We start from the raw sequence: 21613 nt of genomic DNA, 5'->3' as shown, positions 1-21613 counted from the left end.
TCTGCCCCTGTGTCTTTAGAGCAACCTAGGCCTCATCCACCTTGGAAGCACAAGGCCACATTAACAGTCACACCTAAAATGCCACTACTTCCTGCCCACCTCAGGACCTCAGCCTCTTAAATCCTACTCTCAGGTGTTTTGGGAATTCTTCAAGGAAACCTTGATGGCACGGCCATGGTCCAAGCTAAGAGCATATTGTTCCTGTGGCTACCAGTCCTCAGGGTGGATGACAAAAGGATACCCAGGAGTCGCCTCTGGCCAGAACTGTACAGTGTGCCATCTGCAGCGTTTTCTATACAACTTAGTCATGCTTCATTCATCCTGGTGTTGACCCATCAGCACAGCTGCTGACCCGACTACCCCAGCCTAGCCCACTGTCAGTGAAATTTCCCTATGCAGTGGCCAGTGTGGACAGGCAGGATTTGGGGGAGGGGGCCAGTGGGTGGGAATTATACCTTCTGATCATCTCTGCATGGATCTCTTGTTGGTACCAGGGAGGTTTTTGGTTTTTTTTTTTTTTTTTTTTTTTGGTTTTTCGAGCCAGGGTTTCTCTGTGGTTTTGGAGCCTGTCCTGGAACTAGCTCTTGTAGACCAGGCTGGTCTCGAACTCACAGAGATCTGCCTGCCTCTGCCTCCCGAGTGCTGGGATTAAAGGCGTGCGCCACCACCGCCCGGCTCCAGGGAAGTTTTGAAGCTGGTTAATCCCCCTGGTCAGCTCTCTGTCCTCCCCTTCTTCCTGGGGATAGTGGCTCTCATCGCTACCTTTGCTCAGTACCCAAGATCTCTGCGCCCACAGGGAGGCATCCATGACATCATTGACGAGCAAGAAGTACATCCTGAGGTTCCCGGCCCTGGAGACCCTGATGCTGGATGACAACAAACTGTCCAATCCCAGCTGCTTTGCCAGCCTGGCTGGGCTCAGGAGGTAATGTCACAGCCTGCCTCTGCACCATCCCCAACCCAGTGGGGCTCACACCCTGAGTGCTGCATGGGGTGAAATCCCAGCTCCTCCAGAGGTCTCTGCTGTGTGGCCTTGGGCAAGGAAGTTCTCTCTCTGAGCTTAGCCTGGCAGAGAAATGCAGCATCAGGAAGGTTATTTCTGATCGTGTGTAGGATTAGCCACAACCCAGGGTAGAACCCTGACCCTGAAAAAGAAGACAAGTCCCTACACACACACACACACACACACACACAGAACTTTAGCTGCCAAGTTCTGCTTGGAATTTAGTTACTATTTACTGAGTTCTCCTGTGCCCAACTGTTTACATACTGTCTCATTTAGTCTTCACTAGAGCTTTAAAGATTAATAAACCTCATCCCCACTATGAGGTAAGGCCATCGGGCCACAGAGAAGGTAAGTGCCCCCCATCTCAGGGTTACACAACAGGTATCCATGTCCAAGCCTGAATCCATGTGTGTTCCCCAGCTTGCTCAGTAATACCCCAGAGGTGGTATCCCTGATGTGATTCTGAATTTACTTTCCTTAATTGAAGACTGAAGAAATTGAGCCTGGACCAAAACAAGATTTTCCGGATCCCGTACCTACAACAGGTTCAGCTCCGTGATGGATCATCAGGGGACTGGGTTACGGAGGGGCCGAATGCCCAGAAAGAGCTACAGCCCCAGACGTGGGTATTTGAGACCCCGGATGAGCAGCCAGATTATACTGTACTGCCCATGAAGAAGGACGTTGACCGCACAGGTGAGCCATGTCCTTGGGTCCTGGTGCTTGCTCCATCAGGGAATGGGCTTCTGGGGGTTGGTTCTGGGAGCCCCTGTACTCTAAATGAAGGGCTTAGACTTCCTAACCATTTCTGTCAGGTGAGGTGCTCTACAACTCCAACTAAAAGTGGATAATTCTTGTAAAAATTCTCATATATTAAGAAACTCAGGAGTCGGGAAAGCCTGAGGCGCGTCCATGACTTCAAGGGCTCTGGGCCTTTCCACCCTCCTTGGGCGCTGGCTTGCTGATTCCTACGAGGTTCTCAGGATGGCTCCACAGTTCCTAGAGTCACATCCACATGGCATCCTCCCGAGGCAGAAAGGAAAGACACATTCCCATGTTGTAAACCCCAGGAGAGTATAGAGGGCACACGTCTGGGTTGGACTTCCTGTGTTCCTCTGCATCTGCCACCTGTTTACCCATCACTCACATCACAATCCAGAACATTCCCTCCTCCTTAGAGTAACCTCCCTTGTCCAGTTTGAAGTTCTTGTGTGGAACTGCACAGCATGGACTTGGTGCTGTTTCACTCAGTGTTGTCACTGGGTTAATATTACTGCACACACTTTCCCCTGCTCCTATATACTCCGCACACCATGATTTATTTCCTTTTTACTGAGGAGAGACACTGGCTATACCTAGTGGGAGGCTGTGAACTGCTGTGAGCACCCTCTCATCGTTTGATAGGCACATGCCCCCACTTCCTTGGGGATTCACCCAGGAGACAACTTGCCTGTTAAACATCTCCAAGTCTGTTGAACATTTGCCAGTGTGGCTGTCCCAGCGTGGCTATCCCAGCGTTCGCGTCCACTCTGCTGTGTGTGATTCCCAGCTACTCCATAACATCATCAATGCTTGAAAGTTCAGGTTAGCTGTCCTGCTGGGTAGGTAGTGGTATCGCATGGTGGTTTCATTCCCATCTCTCAGATAACTAGTGATGTTGTTATCTGTTTGTGTTATCTATTCAATGTTTCTTTGGGAAATACTCAAGACTTCTACCTGTTTTTTAAGTTGGAGTGCATATCTTTTTCTTTATTTGCCAGATTCTTTATAACTGTGGACACAAATCCTTTATAAATGTTACAGAAATCTAGTGGGTAGTTTCTTTTCTTCCTCCTGCTGTTCTTCCTCTTCCTCCTGTTCTGCCACTGCTGGGATCACAAATGCTCAGCCAGCCCTCTACCAACTAGCTACAACTCCCAGGCCATGTTCATCCTAATGGCATTTGATGGACAGAAGTCCTTTCAATTAAATCTGACTCGTCATTATTTTATGTCATTGTTTTTCTTGCCTGTTTTAAGACTTTGGAGCCTCTCTCAAGACTATGGAGATATTTTCCCATATGTTCTTGTAAAAGCTCGAGTGCTCAAATGTTGGTCAATGATCTGCCTAAGGTTTTCATATATAGTGTGAGGCAGAGTCAGCATTTGCTTGCTTGCATGTATGTACTTTGTGACCCAGCACCATTAACTGGAAGACCTGTGCTCCCCACTGAGTAGGGAGACACTGTCAGGTGACAGTGTGAGTGTGTGAGTCACTATAGCTTCCAAAAGTCATTCTTCCTGACAACTCTCAGATGTCTCACTTCCTCCTGGTAACTACACACATGGGGTGGGGGTGGGGCTGACTGCAGCCAGACCTGAGCTTGGTCCTGCCACTGGCCTGCCCACCTCCGTGGGTTCCCTAGAAAGACTTTTTAAAAAAATTCTTTCTTCATTTATTATACAGTTTTGCATACAGCTATTTTCATATATATGTTTTTTGAGAGGGTTTCTCTGTGTAGCTTTGGAGCTTATCCTGGAACTCGCTCTGTAGACCAGGCTGGCCTCGAACTCACAGAGACTCACAGAGATCCACCGGCCTCTGCTTCCCGAGTGCTGTGATTAAAGGTGTGCACCACCACCTGGCTGCAAATACATTTTTAACACAGTCTCCCTACCAAATGCTGCTACCCTTCCATGCTGAAACAGTTCCATAAATGAAAGCACTGTAGCTTCATAACTAGGTTAGCTGCTCAGGAGTGAAGTTCTTGAGGTCCGTTGTGCCCAACAGCTCCTGGCATCACTAAAAGTCCCAGCATTTCCACCGAGATTTAGGAATTGTCCATTTCCAACAGGGTCCCACTGGGATTTGGCTGGAAGTGCACTGACTATATAGGTCAAGGTGGAAATCATGTCTTCCAGAATAAGAACACAGCCTATCAGTTTTCAGGGGTGTTCTGTTTACATGTACTTCTGTACACCCCATGCATGCAATGCTCAAAGGGACCAGAAGAGGGCATTGGTTCCCGTGAGCCTGAAGCTACACAAGATTGTGAGCTGCCATGTGGGTGCTGGGAATTGAACCCAGGTCCTTTGGAAGAGCAGCCAGTGCTCTTAATCACTGAGCCATCTCTCCAGCCTGATTCCACGGTCTTCTAAAACTCCTCCCAGGAGTGTTCCGTTGTTTCCAAGGCTAAGACCATGCACATCTATCATTAACTATGTTCCTGGATTTTTGATCTCTTTTTATGCTATCAATGGTGTTGATTTTTATATTTCAGTCCCATAATTTATTGCTCGTACACAGACATATTGAACGCCTATCACCAACAACGTTTCCAAGTTTATTTCTCTCTTCCAGTCACTTGCAGGCTCTCCTGAATTCTTTGTGTCCATGGTGGCAGCATCTATAAATGATGCCCTATATGTGTGTTCTTTTCTTGTCGTAATAGTTCTTAGCACCGTCTTATCACTTTATAGGCTGACCCAAACAGTATGGTGTTGAATAGAAGTGGTGATGTGAATTTTTCTTCCAAACCTTAGGAGAAAAGTGTTCAGTATTTCTAAAGTATATTAGCTGAATATATTTTATAGACACTTTATATCAAATTTAAAGAAATCTGCATGTATTCCTAGTTTGCTGAGAGGTCTTTTTTTCCCCTGTGAATTAGTGTTGAATTTTATTTATTTTTATTGAAAAAATTTCCACCTCCTCCCCACCTCCCATTTCCCTCCCCTTCCCTCTACTTCTCTCCCCCTCCCTCTCCAGTCCAAAGAGCAGTCAGGGTTCCCTGCCCTGTGGGAAGTCCAAGGTCCTCTCCCCTCCATCCAGGTCTAGGAAGGTGAGCATCCAAACAGGCTAGGCTCCCACAAAGCCAGTGCATGCAGTAGGATCAAAACCCAGTGCCATTGTCCTTGGCTTCTCATCAGCCCTCATTGTCTGCCATGTTCAGAGAGTCCGGTTTTATCCCATGCTTTTTCAGTCCCAGTCATGCTGGCCTTGATGAGCTCCCATTAGATCAGCCCCACTGTCTCAGTGGGTGGGTGCACCCCTCGTGGTCCTGACTTCCTTGCTCATGTTCTCCCTCCTTCTGCTCCTCATTTGGACCTTGGGAGCTCAGTCCGGTGCTCCAATGTGGGTCTCTGTCTCTATCTCCATCCATCGTCAGATGAAGGTTCTATGGTGATATGCCAGATAGTCATCAGTATGGCTATAGATAGGGCCATTTCAGGTTCCCTCTCCTCAGCTGCCCAAGGAACTAACTGGGGACATCTCCCTGGACATCTGGGAGCCCCTCTAGAGTCAAGTCTCTTGCTAACCCTAAGATGGCTCCCTTAATTAGGATATATGCTTCCCTGCTCTCATATCCACCCTTCCTTTATCCCAATCATCCCATTCCCCCAAGCTCTCCCCAATCCTCCCCTTCTCCCTTCTCTCTCCCTATCTCCCCTTACCCCCATCCCACCCCACCCCCAAGTTCCCAATTTTTGCCCGGCAATCTTGTCTACTTCCAGTATCCAGGAGGATGGTATATGTTTTTCTTTGGGTTCACCTTCTTATTTAGCTTCTCTAGGATCACAAATTATAGGCTCAACGTCCTTTATTTATGGCTAGAAACCAATTATGAGTGAGTACATCCCATGTTCATCTTTTTGGGTCTGGGTTACCTCACTCAGGATAGTGTTTTCTATTTCCATCCATTTGCATGCAAAATTCAAGATGTCATTGTTTTTTACCGCTGAGTAGTACTCTAATATGTATATATTCCACACTTTCTTCATCCATTCTTCCACTGAAGGGCATCTAGGTTGTTTCCAGGTTCTGGCTATTATAAATAATGCTGCTATAAACATAGTTGAACAAATGCTTTTGTAATATGATAGGGCATCTCTTGGGTATATTCCCAAGAGTGGTATTGCTGGGTCCTGGGTAGGTTGATCCTGAATTTCCTGAGAAACCGCCACACTGATTTCCAAAGTGGTTGCACAAGTTTGCTGGAGAGGTTGTGGAGTAAGGGGTATACTCATCCATTTTATTTTTTTTTTAAAAAAAAAATCTGTTGGGCTGGAGAGATGGCTCAGTGGTTAAGAGCATTGCCTGCTCTTCCACGGTCCTGAGTTCAATTCCTGGCAACCACGTGGTGGCTCATAACCATCTGTAATGAGGTCTGGTGCCCTCTTCTGGCCTGCAGACATACACACAGACAGAATATTGTATACATAATAAATAAATATAAAAAAATAAAAATAAATCTGTTGAGCTGGTAATTACATGGATTGATTTTTGGTAGGGGGAAGGTGAAAAAACAATTTGAGACAGGGTCTCACCATGTAGCTCTGGCTGATCACAGAAATTTGCCTGTCTCTGCCTCTCCGGTACTGGGATTAGAGACATGCACCACCAACCTCTACAATAGATTGATGGGGTGGGGGTACCACATTTCTTTGAGGGGGTGAGATAACTCTGGATGGACTTTATCAGTGTTGAGTCAGTCTTGCACTCCCTGGGCAAGACCCCTGCCCCTCGGCTGTGATAGTCCAGGAGGTGACTAGTGTATGCTTTCCTCCGTGGCGATTCCTGTGAGGACTGGCGATCAGGGCTGTGATTGCCTCATGAACTCAGGGTGTGCGGTGCCTACTACTCTTGTTTCCACGCCATGATGGCACCAGAGCCTGGGGTTTTCTTTGTGTGGAGAGGCTGGAATCAGGAGAGTTAGAATCTTGGAGGAGGGGCTGCACAGGATGCAGTCCCGCGGGTGCTCTGCCCTGGTCCCCAGGATGAGCTCCTTCTCAGCCTCTTCCCTGTATCAGCTGTTCTGAGCTTCCCAGATGAGATGTCTTTTTCTGTGCTTCTCTCTCATGAGCCACCTGGTTAGCTTCCTACTCCACGCAGGCTTCCCAGCAGCACCAGGGCTACAAAGAGCTTGCACGTTACAAAGTTAGGACGAAGGTCCATGTGACTGAAACACTGTGAGTGAGCTGAGGTGAGATATGATGGGAGAAGCAGGGAGGGGACCAACCGTTGGCCTCAGCAGCCCGGCTAAGGCGGTTGGGTATCATCCTAATCTGATCCTTTTCCAGTTAGCACAGAGACAGTCTGGGAGGCACCAGAGCACACAGCGGGGAAGGCGCGCAGCCCCGACCCTCTGAGATCAGTGGGTGTTCTCACCAACCTTTCCTCTGTCTTTTGTCGTTTCAGAGGTTGTGTTCTCATCTTATCCTGGATTTTCGACCTCAGAGGTAGGAGGAACTGCTTCACGTTTGTGTTTGTTTGCTCACTATCCGTGTAGGGACGAACCCATGGCCTTACACAGAGCAGGTGCTGTCCCACTTCCAGTCTCACCTGGGTTCCTGTTCCCTGACACGGTGAAAGGTCTTATAGTTGAACAAGTAACAGATCCACAAGAGATATTTCTCTAGGTCACACTAAGTGAACAAGTCTTTGCTGAGCACCTACTGAGGTTCAGCCCTATGCTGACCACTGGGGACGTGGCGGGGGAACGGACCAGGCCCTGACCTCATCGTTCCACAGGCTTGCCCCTCTCTTGCCTTCATACACTGTTTAGCAGAGAGTAGTGACAAAAGCTATCTCAGGTTATAAAATTGAGACTGCCACCAGGAAGGAACTCAGAAGAGCCCTGTCACAAAGGCCTCAAAAAATAGATTTCCTGTCGGGTGGTGGTGGTGCACGCCTTTAATCCCAGCACTTGGGAGGCAGAGGCAGGCGGATCTCTGTGAGTTCGAGACCAGCCTGGTCTACAAGAGCTAGTTCCAGGACAGGCTCCAAAACCACAGAGAAACCCTGTCTCGAAAAAAAAAAAAATAGATTTCCTGTACTGCTGCCCAGATCTGAGCCTCGCTGTCAAAGGTGTACCTTTTGATTTTGTCAACAGAGAAGACTGGTTTTCGTCTCAGGGCAGAGCTCACTAACCAAGTTCATGGAGAGAGGATACATGTAGACTAAATACTGATGCCTCCATTTGCAGCAAGGTGTGCATGTCTACATCCAGCCAACCCATACCCTTGAGAGATGAGCTACCTCCTCACAGATACAACTGTGTCAGAAACTGTACCGGTTCACTGTGGTTGCACGACAAAACTACCAACCACTGACTGACTTCAGTTCAGCTGATTACTTCCCAGAACTACTGGAGCTAGCAAGATGGTTCTGCTGGTGTTGCAGGCAGCTGAGCTTCAAAGGATGTGGTGTGCCGTGGCCTTTCCACATTGTCTTTACACCATGGTCTTAACAACAGGGCAGTTTCAGGTCTCAAGAGAGCAAGGCAAGCACAGAAGAGTGTGAAATTCCAACCGGGTCACATTGGCCACATTCTTTTGTCAAAGCAAACTAGAGGGCAGGATGACAGCACAGTGACAACACTAACCAGCCCAGAGCTTAAGATCAAGTTTAGGGGTAGAGTTCCTAAGAAAACTGCCCTCACTCTAGGTGCCAGTCATGAAGGAAGAAGACAGTAAGATGTCCACACTGTGACTGACGTGCTATAAACTTGGGAGTCCCCACAACCCTCTCCTCTGAGGTTCAGTACCTTGTAGAACTCAGAACTTGAGAAAGGGTCAAACAACCACAGTGGTGATAGAAAGGACAAAAAATGAGGCCAGCAGAATGAGAAGGCTCCTAAGGTGCAAAACGTGTGTACCCACCCCAGGGAACCTGGCATCCCGCCCTCCTGGCAGGTAAGTCGATGTACTTACCCACCAGGAAGCTCTCCTGAGCCTCAGCATGCAGCTTTGGTAGAGCATCTTCTCAGATGCGTGTTTGAGCTCAGAGCCCCACCCTCCAACCGGGTCTGATCCTCATCCCATTAGCAAAATGAAAATGTGGTTCAAGGAACCTTGGTAACAGACAGACCATCACTAAGGGAACCCTGGTAACAGACAGGCATCACTTAGGAAACTCCCAGGGCTTTAGAAGCTCAATGCCAGGAGTCTGGGAGAGAAACCAGATAAATGTTTTGCCAAAAGGCAGCCAGCATACTTTTAGAAATATAGAAACGGCAGCTGCCCATTTGGGTGGGGCAGTGTCAAGGATCACATTGCAAAAGGACATATTGGATGGAAGGGCCTGTGACAAGGGATATTCCTTGGAAATAAATGACAGTTGACAGGATTGTCAGTGCTTACAGTTCAGTACCTGAGAAAACCGGAAGGTGAACTGGAGGTAGAGATGTCATGGGTCTCCTCTCTGTGAAAGTGGGATGCATGCCCCTCTAGGAGAGGTCAGTCATGCCCTCAGTACTCTGAGCCTGGTTCTCTGGGTTTCCTGGTCTGTGCTCTACCCTGACTCTTTTTGCTTACCCAGTCTTGCTCTAATTCTGACCCTGCAGGGGTCCTAACAGGCCAGTCTCTTGCCGCCTACTTCCTCAAGAGTTCAGGGAGACAAGTGGTGGCCAAGGAAGAAAATAATTTATTATGCAGTGTGACCACACTGAGAAGAAACAGGAACCAGTGACTAACCCTTGTCCTGGGGTACTGAGAAGAGCCCAGGCTATGTAGGGGTAGAACAAGAGACTGTTTGGTGGGCACTATGTATACACAGTCCTTCAGCCTTGGTTCATCTCTGTGTGACCCATCCATCATTTCAGGTCTGGTTCTGGATGTAGTCTCTCAGGAAAATAATGCTTGTGGGTGATGGGGTTCAGTCACGCGATGACTGTTCACACTCAAGGGGCAGCCTCCACTGCCTTATGGGATAATTGCTTCTCCCTCTCTTCCCATGGTGGGGGTGATCTGCCTGCAGTCTGCATCTAGAATCTTGAACATGTCTTAATTACTCTTGTGTCTTCTGCCTTGAAGGATGATGGCAACCCCTTAAATGTGTATGTGTGGACTTGAGCAGGGATATGACCAAAAATTGAGAGTTGCACAGAGATAGCTGTAGGCCCCTAAGGAGTCAGAGGCAGTCCTTCAACCCCTGTCACAGGGAGCTGAATAGTAGAGATTTCTGTTGCTGTCACTGTACCCTGCTCTCTCAGATTTCAGGGGTGACATGGACCAGAGGAATCATTATTGCTCATTTCTGTTTTACCTCATGCTGGCCTGCCTTATTTGTGTGGCTTTACCAGTTGGCTCAGAAGGACATGAAATATTTGGCCCAAAGTTGTTGTTCCACACATCCACCTATGGAACAAAGGATGGTAGAATGATTATATCAAGATCATACAGCAGTTAGTGGCACTTGGTTCATGTTAGCCCAATTATCTTACCCTTGCCATGTCCTTTGAATTCATGCAATTCATGGAACATAAGTGTTTGGCATGGTTAATCCATCAGTTCCATTTTCATGCTTGATCCTACGTTGGCCCTGAGGCACTCCAGGCTGTAGGGAGCCCAGGAACTACAGGTTGCTACAGAGAGTTGCATTGGTATGGATCTTGCTCTATTGATACAAATCTTAGGTCAATTTTGGTATTTGTATATTTCTGCTCTTAAGGTATTGTGTTTGCGCAGCTCATTTAAAAATGTAATGTATAATTAAGAAATATTAATTTCTTAAGGTTAATGGAGAGTCATCTATAATAGTCAAGCTTATAGCCATGTTAGATTTTCTAGATGTACAGAGATGTATTTCAGATGGATAGGCATTCTTCAGACCTTTTAAAGACTACAGAATATGGCATTTAAAATGTTTTAAGAACTTAGGACTTTTCATGACAATGAGACACATCTGCTCCTGGCAGCGCCAATAACTTCAAGAGTATGATGGACATTGAAGAGGCTCCTCATGGAGTTTGTTAGCCGTTTGGGCAAGAAACTGCTCTTGCCTGGACTGCTTGACTGAACATGCAGGACCCACAGAGAAATGACTGCTGAACTTGCTTAAAGGTGAGACAATCTTTCAGGGTTTCTGCTTTATGAAAGAATCTGCCTGACATTCAACAGGACACAGAAGAAAGTGACTGAGAAACTGCCAATATAGGTGGAATAGTCTTTGAAATTCCCTGCCTCATGGAAAAGTCTGCTGGATACTATGGGCCAGTAGGCTGAAGATGGATGTCCCAATGGTACAGAAGAACTTTGGGTGACTGTCCAGGCAGCCAGATGTCTCTGTCAATTCTAGAATTTTTGGAAGTTGCTTACAGTGCACTTCCTGTTAACTTAGGTAATATTATATCCTTCTGGAGTCTTTGATGGAATTAGTTACAATGATAGTTTCTTTAGATATGATAAAATATAAAGTAGATATAAATATTGTAAGTATCATTCTTGATATCTATTTTGTTATATGTAATTTTACTATGTTAAAATTAAAACCTTTTCATTTAGACAGAAAAGGGGAGGTGATGTGGGTTTTCTCTCTGTATGCTGTGATTACCATTGATTAATAAAGAAGCTGCTTTGGGCTTATAGCAGGGCTGGGGGTGGGGAACTAAACTGAATTCTGGGAGAAAGAAGGCAGAGTCAGGGAGATGCCATGTATTCACTGCCAGGGACAGATGCACCAGAACCTTGCCAGTAAGCCACAGCGATGTGGCGATGCACAGATTAATAGAAATGGGTTAAGATATAAGAGTAAGCCAGAAACATGCTTAAGCTATTGTCCAAAAGGCATTGCAAATAATATAGTTTGTGTGTGATTATTTTGGGGCTGAGCATTGAACGAGCTGAGTAGCCTCTGCCAACAACAGGTGATCTGGACGAAGAGGCGTCCTGCCATCAGGCTGAGCCTGGCTCTGGTCACTGGGTCTTGGTTGTTGCTCCACCCTGAATGAAAACTGGGGGCTAGGGGCCTAGGGGTTAGGAGTTCCCCACTCAGTCAATCAATCGACTGATTGATTGCCTTTATCAGTGTAAATACCTCCTCTACCTTCGGGGAAATTTCAGCTGAGTTGCACAGAAGTGCTAGCCAGGGCCAAGTTGCCTCATCACTGGAGGAAGGGCAGGAGCCTCTGGTTTTTACAACACTCCTGTGATCTTCTGTGACCCCAGGGAACTTGAAATTGGAACTTCGGCCACTGGAGAATTAGCTCTGTGACCTCAGAGAATGTGGAGTCAGATTTCTGGCCTTTATGACCCCAAATTGTCCCTTTGGCCAGACTCACAAAGAGGTCTTTTCACTGCACCCAATAGAAAGGGCATTTGACTGCTGCCAGTCTCAGATTCTTTTTTCTTTTTCAAATCATTGTGACACTTTGACTCTGACTTTTTTCCTTCTAAGACAGCCAAGATATGTTCACTTCCTCCCATATTTGAGATTCTTCCTGTGAAGTCACTAAAAGCAAGGAACCAGACGCTGGCCCCACCTTTCCCAGAGCTAAGATACCTTAGCCTGGCCTACAACAAGGTAACTGCTTTTGATGTTTCCTTGGGGCATGGATGGGAGGAAGGGATGTGAACCATTCTGGCCTGAAGTCCAGCAATTTCTTCCCTGCATAGTGTGGCTCTGGTTCTCAAAGCAGGGAAGGCTATTTGGCACTTGCCATGTACTGGCCTTTGTGCTAGACACTGGGTACACGTTTGAAGACCTCCAGACTAGGGCTGGAGCTTGGTTGATAGAGTACACTCGGCATGTGTTAAACCCAGGGTTTCAGTGCCCAGTGTGGCATAAAGTAGGTGTGGTGTCACATCCCTGTGATCCTGCCACACGGGAGGTAGTGGCAGGTGGATCAAGGTCAGCTGCCTGGTGAGTTTGAGGTTGGCCTGAGCAAGAGAGACTGTGTAAAAGAAAAAGCCATGGGCCTTCAGAGCTTGTCAGCTGAGAGACTGACACAGAACAGGCAGTCACAATGTCAGCATGGTTGGTGCTATGAGGAATACACAGCACCGTGAAGCAGTGTATGATACTGGGTCTGACCTCATGTTTGGCCAAGGAAAAGTGGTGTCTGAACTTAGATCTGAGTCATCGAGTTTCATCAGGTGAAAGGGTTGGGGGAACACAACAGATTGAAAAGTCCATGTGTCTGACTTCGGCTGTCTCCTCTCTATGTATAGACCCTTGGCTGTTTTCTTCTTGGAGAACAAATGCAAGCGCTCATGCACACTACACATGTCCATCTACTGAGCTACACCCAGCCTGTGTTTTTCGTTCACCTAAAGTATTTTTTATTTTCCCTGTGGTTTTGTCTTTGACTTGTGGGTTCCGTGGGCATCAGTCTATGTCTCTACCCTTGCACTTGTGGCCTATGTCATCTGTGCTAAAGCGCATCCCTTTCAGACTACAGGCTGTGAGAGTGGTTTTCTGCTGCTCCCGTCTGCAGCTCTCAGTCTTTCCCCAGGTCCCTGCATCTCTGGCTGATCCCATTAGCTTCTCTGCTTCCTAGCAGACTACTGTTGCTTGTTCTTTGGCACTTGCCAGCCCAAGATGGGCTCCAACCCACTTGGTCCTGTCTCTCCAAGCCGGAGCTCTTGTGGTCCTACCATGCTGCCCCCATGGCAGCAGGAAATCTCTACTGTGCAGGACCCAGGTGCTTTTCTACTCCACCTCAGGAGTAGCAAGTGCTCCCTTTCCCAGATGCCAGGTCTGGGGGTTGGCTGTTCTTTCTGGGCAGCAGGGAGCCTCTCCTGCAAGGGCAGCTGTTCTCCCCCAGGCATGTTACACGTGGTGCTGTCCCACGATGAAGCTTTCTGTGGTCTTGTCTTATCACACACCATAGCCACACCCTCAGGAGCCTCACTGCCTTGCTCTGACCACAGCTTGATTTTAACAGTTCATTGCAGTCTTTAGTTAATTAGTCCTTAAAGCACACGCAGCCCTGGCACGGACCACAGGTGAGCCAGAGTTTACTGCCAGCTTCACAACAGTTGGGACGTGGCTTGCCTGGCTTGTTCTTGTTGGGGTAGGGTAGTGCTCCTGTGTCCTGACCATGATTCTGTATGACAGTTAACTCCTGGCACTGTGGCCCCCTTGTCAGTTGCCTGGTACGAGTGTTATGCTGTGTGTTACTTACACATGTATCCTTAGCATCCAGAATAACACGATGCACGGTGCGCACTAAGACTTCATGAGTGCTGCTTGCAGCACACCACAGACACAGATACATGTTTCAAAACCAGTGTTTGGTTTACCAAAGGTACAAGCTTTAAAAACCAATTCTGCCTCCAAACAGAAAAGTTCTCTTTCCCAGATGTTCACTTAGAAGTGTTGTGTCAAAAGCAAAACAGTCATTTTAACTCAAACTTTAACCAGTATTTAATAGCTCATAGATTTGTTATATTGGGTTGGACAGAAATTGGAGGCTACCACTGAAACCTGACTGTGCCCCTGAAGTCATCTGACTCACCCCATAGGAAGCAGCTAGCCTGGGATCAGATTCTGCCTGCTAATCAGCTAGCCCTGAGTCCATGCCTTTCAGCTAGGGCTTGGCATCACCCAGGGCAACCACATACCCTGGGTGCCACTCAACTTCCTTCATATTTTAATTATAAACAGGATCTTGTATCTTGACTGAATTAATTTACATATCCCATTGTAGTGCTTGCCTCTCCCTGTGCCATCCTGGGCCACCATCACACACACCACAGGCAAGCCTGGAGACTGAGCCTCCTTCTCTGGGCCCTAGCGCACAGGCCCACAAGTTTTTTTGGTAACATGTTTTCAGCATGGTAGGCATGCTTTCTGCCATTAAGCCACATCCTCAAACCCAGCATTTTTTTTTTTTTTAATAAAGGACCAGACAATAGATTGGTCTGTTTTCGCCCCTTAGCTCTGCAGAGGCGATATGAGTACAAGCAAGATGGTGATCTATTGAAACTGAGTGAGCCAATGGCTTGCTGCGGCCTCTGGACTGAGTGGCCTTTATATTTTCAGGTACATTCAACAAGGATAGTGTTTCATGATGTGTTAAAATTATATGGAATTTAATTTGCTCATGGATTGTCCAGGGCTGAGTCAGGAGCAGAGACTGTGTCCCAGCTCTTACTGCCTGGCTCTTCACATGAACTTTAGTGGCCTGCAATCTCGAGAACCAAGTGCTGGGATAGCTGGATGACCAGCCATGAGAAGGCATTTACTCCAGTGCAGTCCAGTGAGGATCCAGTAGACATCTGAAGAGTCTATCTTTCCCCTGCCACCCTTGTGCCTCTGTGTCCCTGCGTCCAACTGCACTCTGGGCTCCTCTGAAACCCACTGCTGTCCCCACGTTCTAGCTACTCTGCTTAACAATGCTTGTGTGAATTTTGTCATGCAGTCTGGCCTGACCACTTACAGGCCAAGTGTGCAGGAGCACTATAGCCCCTGGCCCCAGCCAGTCCTGAGATGTCCAGCCATGAGATGGTGTCCCTTGCCGTGGCTCAGCTTCATTTCATTTGATATGGGTCCCTGCCCTCTGGTGCTCTTCACCTGATCCATTGGTGCCTAGGGCAATGGAAAGAAGTGCCAAGGACCATTGCTGACGGGATGCTGGGGTTTGTAGGTTTGCCATGAGGACGACCATCTGCATCCACAGTCAGTGCCCTCTGTGCCAACCCTCAAGGCTCTTTGAGACAAATGCTTCTGATTATTTGGCCACCAATATCCTTTCTACTCTGGATATGTTCAGTGTGGATAAGAGAGATTTCTAACTCTTAAAGGTGCAGCAGTGAGGGCTGGAGAGCACCTACAGCTCACAACCAACTGTAATTCCAGTTCAGAGAGATCCGACACCCTCTTCTGGCCCTGGCCTCTGAGGTCACACAGGCAAAACACTCATATAATGAAGCAGTGGTAACAGAATCTTTCGACAGGAGTGCCTGAGCAGGCAGTGGTGCAGGGATAAGGCATGGCCTCCTGTCCATCATTCTCACATCTGTCCTGCAGCCATCCTTACCTGGGTGGGGAGCACTAACATGTCTCCTGCCCTTGTTCCAGATCGCAAAGGAGGATGCTGTCCTGCCAGCAGCTCTCTTCCCCTCTCTCTGTGAGCTTGTCTTCCACAACAACCCTCTGGTAGCACATACACGAGGTATGGCGGCCATGGATTTGTCCCCCAACCCAGCGCTCAGTGTTAGCCCTCGAACCCTCACTCTCACCTTAGAAGCTAAGGTGGGGATAGAGCAGGCCAAGGAGGGGAGGGGGGTTGTCTGCCTGGAGAGGGGAGCACAGCAGCCACGGCAAACAGGCACTAACCTCAAGAACTTTGGTGGAAACAAAAGTTCACAGTGGCTATGGTCTGCTCAAGGTAACTTGAGGAAAAAAAAAGCTGGGCATTTTGAATTTTCTCACCCTTATTTGAGCTCTATAAGCTGCACCCTGGTTGCAGAGCAGGGCTCTGTGGTCCCATTTCCAGTTCTATCCGGGGTTGGCACAGCTGCAGGGCTAGCTTTGCCAGCATTCTAAATGCAGTTCTGCTGTAGTGCCCACCATCTTCTGGCCATCTACCAGCCAGAAGTCTGCTCTAGCCCTGGGTCTGTTGGGACACCTTGCTACACTTTGTCACCTTAGCCTCTGGGTGTCACTTTCCTTGCTTATGGACTAGGAATAACTAGGGTTGAAAAGAGAAGTACAATTACATTAACACATACAAAGTAATATGTGCCAAACACACAGCCAATTGTCAATCATCTTGTTTTCCTCCACAATACCAGGGATCCCACCACTGCTAAAGAGCTTCCTCCAGGAGCGTCTGGGCATTCGCTTAGTGCGGAGGAAACTGGTAAAAGCTAAACACCATATTCTGATACCTCGGAAGGAATCACGAAAGGTAAGTCTTCCAACAGGACCCTGACCCGGGGAAGTGGAGCCTGTTTTAACATGCGCACTGGCTTGGGCATGAGAACACCCCTCCCCAGCCGAACCTGGAACCTCTCTCTCCATTGACTCCTGTGCCTTCCTTTCTTGTTAGACAAAGCTAGAGGCAGGGGTGATAAGACGGAGAGCCCTCAAGAGGAAGAGGGAGAATGAAGAGCCTTGGAGGTCACTAAGTCAGTGATCCCCTAATTTTATAGAAAAACTAGGGCCAGAGAAGAAGTGGGGGAGAAATCAGCCTTGAAGTTAGGACCCCTCACTATCTACAGCCGTCTGAAATTGACTAGAGTTTTGATCTGAGTGGCTGGTGTCTCGGCTCTGGACCTCACAGAGCTGCTTAAAGGGCAGATGAAGGAGCCATGAAGCTACACTGACCTTAGTCACACAAGGCCCTGGTGCACGTGACAGCTCTGGGTGGTCAGAACTAGATACACAGCCCGTCGTAGGCAGGCTGGATTCTCTCACTCCGAGTGGGCTCTTAAATTCACCTCTGGGAACCTTGAATTAGTAATTAACATCCTGATCTAAAGGAGTTTCAGAAAATCTGTGAAAAGTGCCTGTCTCCTAACACAGACATTGCTGGTCCCCAAAGGCACATCTGTCCCTTGCCACCTGATCTGTGGCTGCTTCAGTTAATGAAGCTCTTAAATCCCCAGAGGAGCAGAACAAGGGTTAAGCCAGAAATAGACGACATTCTTAGGGTTTCTGTGGCATGCTCTGAGGATCTACCACCTCCCTGTGCATCTACCATCTGGGGCGGGGGGAGGATGCTAGTGAGCTTGATGCTGGGTACATGCCTGTCTCTTACATCGTCTGTGGCTGGTACTCCACGGGGCACTCACACCTCTGTCCTCACTCTTCTCCCAAGAAAACAGGCTCAGAGAGGTGCACCAGCTCACGAGATACAAGTTAGTGTTGGGTTCAGGGTTGTCCCTCGCCCTTCCTCCTGTTTAAGGTTCTGAGTAATCTGAGTATCAGCTTGTGAACAACAAAGCACTGGGGTACATCTAGGCACACACAGCACTTGGCCCCAGAACATGGCTTAGGCCTGACACCAGCTGAGACAGCAACCTGTCTGCAGTGTGCCAAGAGGGGGAGCTACACATGCAGGCCAGTCCTAGGACTTTTCTCCTCAACTCCCTGGACAAAGGCATGGGCAGGAGGAAAACTGAAGAGCTTTTCCTGTGAGCACACAAGAGGCAGCTACACCAGCCTAGCCCCCAGGGCAGGGGGTCAGCCCCCAGTGAGGCAGGAATGAAGACCATCAGTTCGCCCTGTGGGAGAGGGAAGGGGTGGGGAGTGGTCTGCCCTGTTCACAAGGAATCCACATGCTCCTAAGTACAGTACCCAGTAGTCAGTCTGTAAACCTAGACAACAAGGCAAGGACAAGCCTCCTCCCTCTTCCCGCTCCCCCTTCCCCCACACAGGAAGACAGTGCAGGAAAGATGGTAACTGGTCCTGCCAGCTAAGTAATTCCACAGCTCCTGAGAAACACGGCTTAGGGAAACAGCCACCCCATCCCTGTAGAAATCCCTGAGGAGAGTGAGAGACATCTGTTAAACCCCAAAGAGTGGCACTGACCTGACTGTGAGGCCTAGAGCCCGGGACAAGTACCTGGGAAAGAGGCCAGTTGTTCCTCTCACATGAGGTCAGAAGACAACTTGTGGGAGCCATTTCTCACCTTCCAGGCTGGCAGCAAGAGCCTTTCCCACTAAGCCACCATGGTGATATACAGTGACGCTGTGTCCTCTGGGTAGGGCACATGTGGCCCTCCTGCCTCCCCAGACTCCACTCTCACCATGCAGCTCATCTAGAGAGCCAATCTAATCCAGCCTTTCTCTCATTCAGGTGAAAACCCACGTCCCCAAAGTGCCAAGGCATTCTCTGGTCCCCCATCACCTGAGCATGACCACAGACAAGCCTCCCTCAAGTTTTATGCAGGAGCCAGAACTGGGAACTGAGGAACTTCCCTCCACCGAAAACACCTCTCATGAGGCACTGCTGGCTACTGAGGGCCCAGAAGGCCCTTCCCTAACTCACCGGACCTTTGTGCCAATGCCTCCCATCTGCTCCGACTCCACCGTACACAGTGAGGCCGTGACCCATCCAAGTCGTACAGTTGGCCTCTTGAGCCCAGACCACCCATCAGATGACGATGCCAAGAGTACGGAGTCCATCTTCCTGACTCAGGTGCTTGTCCCCAGCTGCCTCCACCTCTGGCTGCATTGCCCACAGGTTCCTGCACCGAGCCACCTGCACTGTACTCTCTGGTCAGGGGCTTCACAGGATACTAGTAGCCCTGTGGCACAGACAGCACCTTGGATCTCCCCAGGATGTGGTGCTGGCCGGTTGGCAGAGGCTTGTCACTACTGTACCTTTGCTAAAGTTACCTCCCTTCTCATGCTGCCCTGGGTCCTGGGAACAAAGGTGGCTCAGATACAGGCGCCATCTTTGATGGTGCTTATGGTCTAAAAGGAAAGCTGACAGAACTTGCCATCTGTGCTGAGACTGGGGGAACTCAGGAACCAGGCCTGAGGAAGGATGCCTCTGTTCCAAACCAGGAGGGCCATGGAAACGCTAGCAAGGTAGAGATATGGGCAAAGAGAACAGGAAGTGTGGTGCAGGGGAAGAAATTCAAATGGAACCATGAATATCCAGTGGGTCATGACCCGTTTGGGGTCAAACAACCCTTCCACATGGGTCACCTAAGACCATCAGAAAACACAGATATTTACATACTTATAATTCATAAGTAGCAAAATTATACTTACTAAGTAGCTACAAAAACAATTTTATGCTTGGGAGTAACCACAACACAAGGAATTGTATTAAAGGGGTTGCAGCATTAGGAAGGTTGAGAACCACTGGTGTAGAGAAAGGAAATCCCAGATACTCTGAATTCTGAATTTTTTATGTGCCAACATGTCCACAAGAGGAAAATTCCACATGAAATTTTTGTTTCATGCATAAAATCACTGAAGATATATGAAATTACCTTAGGGCTATGTATTTAAAATATACATAAAATATCAACAAATTTTACATGTAGACTTGGGTCTCGTGCCAAGGCATCTCATCTTGTCATGTAAATATTCTAAAATATAAACGTTCTTCTTCTCCCAGGCATTTCATGTAAAGATTGTTCAACCTCCATAAGGTTAGAAGAACTGGCAGGGTCCCCCGGAACATCCCTACATGGGTAGGGCGTCCTGTACTGTATAAAAACTATTTGGGTAGTCACAATGTTCCTGGCTTACCTCAAAGTGAATAAGAATATAAAACAAGCGCCCTGAGCGTGGCATTCGACGGTCCTTCCCGGGGGCCTTGCTCAGCACCAGGCCACTTGTCAGGTGTGCTGCTCTTAGGCGTGCACACTGCTCCTTGACTGCTGCAGCCACTGCCCTTTGTCATGGCTGGGAGTCCAGGCCTGCTCCTGTTTGCACACACCACCTATTCTTTCAGCCTCCTCCATACCTCAGCTCTCCCTTATGAGGGCCCAACACGTGAGCTGTGCAGAGCCCATGTTGGGATTGGGCAGGAAACAAGTGAGTGTGTTTTCTTCCTGGCACAGGTGAATGAACTGCCACCCTCCACCGTCCACAGGGAAAAGTTAGAGGCGAAGGAGAATGCCCAAAAGAGACCACTAACTGCACCCAGAGAGGCAAAGAGGACCCGGCGGAAGCAGCCGTCTGCCCCTATGTCCAACAAGTATAATGGCTATGAGGAGCTGCTCACGGCCAAGCCTGATCCTACCTTTGTGGAGCCAAAGGGTATGTCAGGGCTAGGGACATCCTCTCAGCCCAGAGCAGGCCACACCAGGCCAAGGCTGATGCTGACTCCATGTGAATGTCTGCCGGGGGTTCTTAGTACACGGCAACATCACACTGCCCTTTGCTGAACCTTCACTCCTTTGGGTCATGGATTTTTTCAAAGACTGCCTGGATTAGCCCAGTCAGCCTGGGTGGAAAATTGCTCATAGAGAAGGGTTAATGAGCAAACAAAGCCAGGTTCCTGGGTTCTCACCAGCCTCTGTTAAGGCCCAGAAGACCATCCCAAACCCTCCCCACCTGGTTTGGGGCAGCAGAGGCACTGCCCTCTCATCTATGATTCTATTTACTCTGATGTGACAACAGTATCTGTGCCTCCCAAAGAGCCTGCTGGGAGCCAGTCTCCTGGGAGTCACTCCTATCATGTGACCCCCGAGTTTACGGAATCACTGTGAGGCCCAAAGTCTTCCCACATCAGGCTCTGAGCTCACAGGGACATTTCTCCCAATGAATAGTGAAACATTGGGGTGGGGTGGAGGGCGCAGATCAGAAAGCCCTGGTAAATCGTTTTCTTGGGCTCTGCAGTTCTTTTCCCAGCACCGAGCAGGGTCAGGGACACCTGTTTCTGCCTTCTCTGCTAGGCATCCAGAAGAACGTGCAGGCCCTGCATCGCATGCTGAAGCAGCCGCTTGTCTGCCGTTCCTCCAAGCCCAGGCTGGACACTTTCCAGAAACCCTACATACCCAAAGAGAAGCGGGTAAGCACCTCAGCCACTGATTGTGCTCCTGAGTTTTGAGGTCTCCACCTTGGGACCTTGAGGCCCATTTCCCAGCACTCCCTACTGCCCCCTGCCTGTCGTTGTGAGTGCATGACACGACAGACCTCCTTACCTTGTGCCAGGCTGCGAGGATACCAATACCACCCCCACGGAAGACCAAAGCGCAGCTGCTGGATGACATCCTCATTCGCATGCGGGACCCTCGGAACGTCACTGAAGCTCCACTGGGTATGGTGCTACTGTCCCATCAAGGCTGGTGTCTACTAGGGAGGGCTGGTACGAAACTAGGAGGGAGCATGGAAAGCAGGGGAGGATGTGGATTTCCCAAGCCCTTTACAGTGTATGCAGGACAGGCAGGCAGGCAGGCAGGCGGCTCCCATGTCACCGGGCACCTTCGAGTTTTGA

General features: G+C 48.7%; 1 protein-coding gene across 2 annotated transcripts in view; it reads left to right on the top strand.

Annotated features, from left to right (window-relative positions):
• The window catches only part of Xrra1 (X-ray radiation resistance associated 1), a 64663-nt gene that overhangs the window by 41133 nt on the left and 1917 nt on the right, over positions 1-21613 (top strand). For both annotated transcript variants that reach the window (XM_057756682.1, XM_057756681.1), the window contains 10 exons: positions 797-925; positions 1494-1702; positions 7184-7224; positions 12161-12286; positions 15788-15881; positions 16504-16619; positions 18512-18853; positions 20235-20433; positions 21072-21187; positions 21331-21436. In XM_057756682.1, coding sequence (XP_057612665.1) covers positions 797-925; positions 1494-1702; positions 7184-7224; positions 12161-12286; positions 15788-15881; positions 16504-16619; positions 18512-18853; positions 20235-20433; positions 21072-21187; positions 21331-21436 — 1478 coding nt within the window. The remainder of the gene's footprint in view (positions 1-796; positions 926-1493; positions 1703-7183; positions 7225-12160; positions 12287-15787; positions 15882-16503; positions 16620-18511; positions 18854-20234; positions 20434-21071; positions 21188-21330; positions 21437-21613) is intronic.

The sequence above is a fragment of the Chionomys nivalis genome, chromosome 23 (assembly GCF_950005125.1).
Source record: "Chionomys nivalis chromosome 23, mChiNiv1.1, whole genome shotgun sequence".
Taxonomy (NCBI): Eukaryota; Metazoa; Chordata; class Mammalia; order Rodentia; family Cricetidae; genus Chionomys; species Chionomys nivalis.
This window is presented reverse-complemented; position numbering and strand designations above follow the sequence as displayed.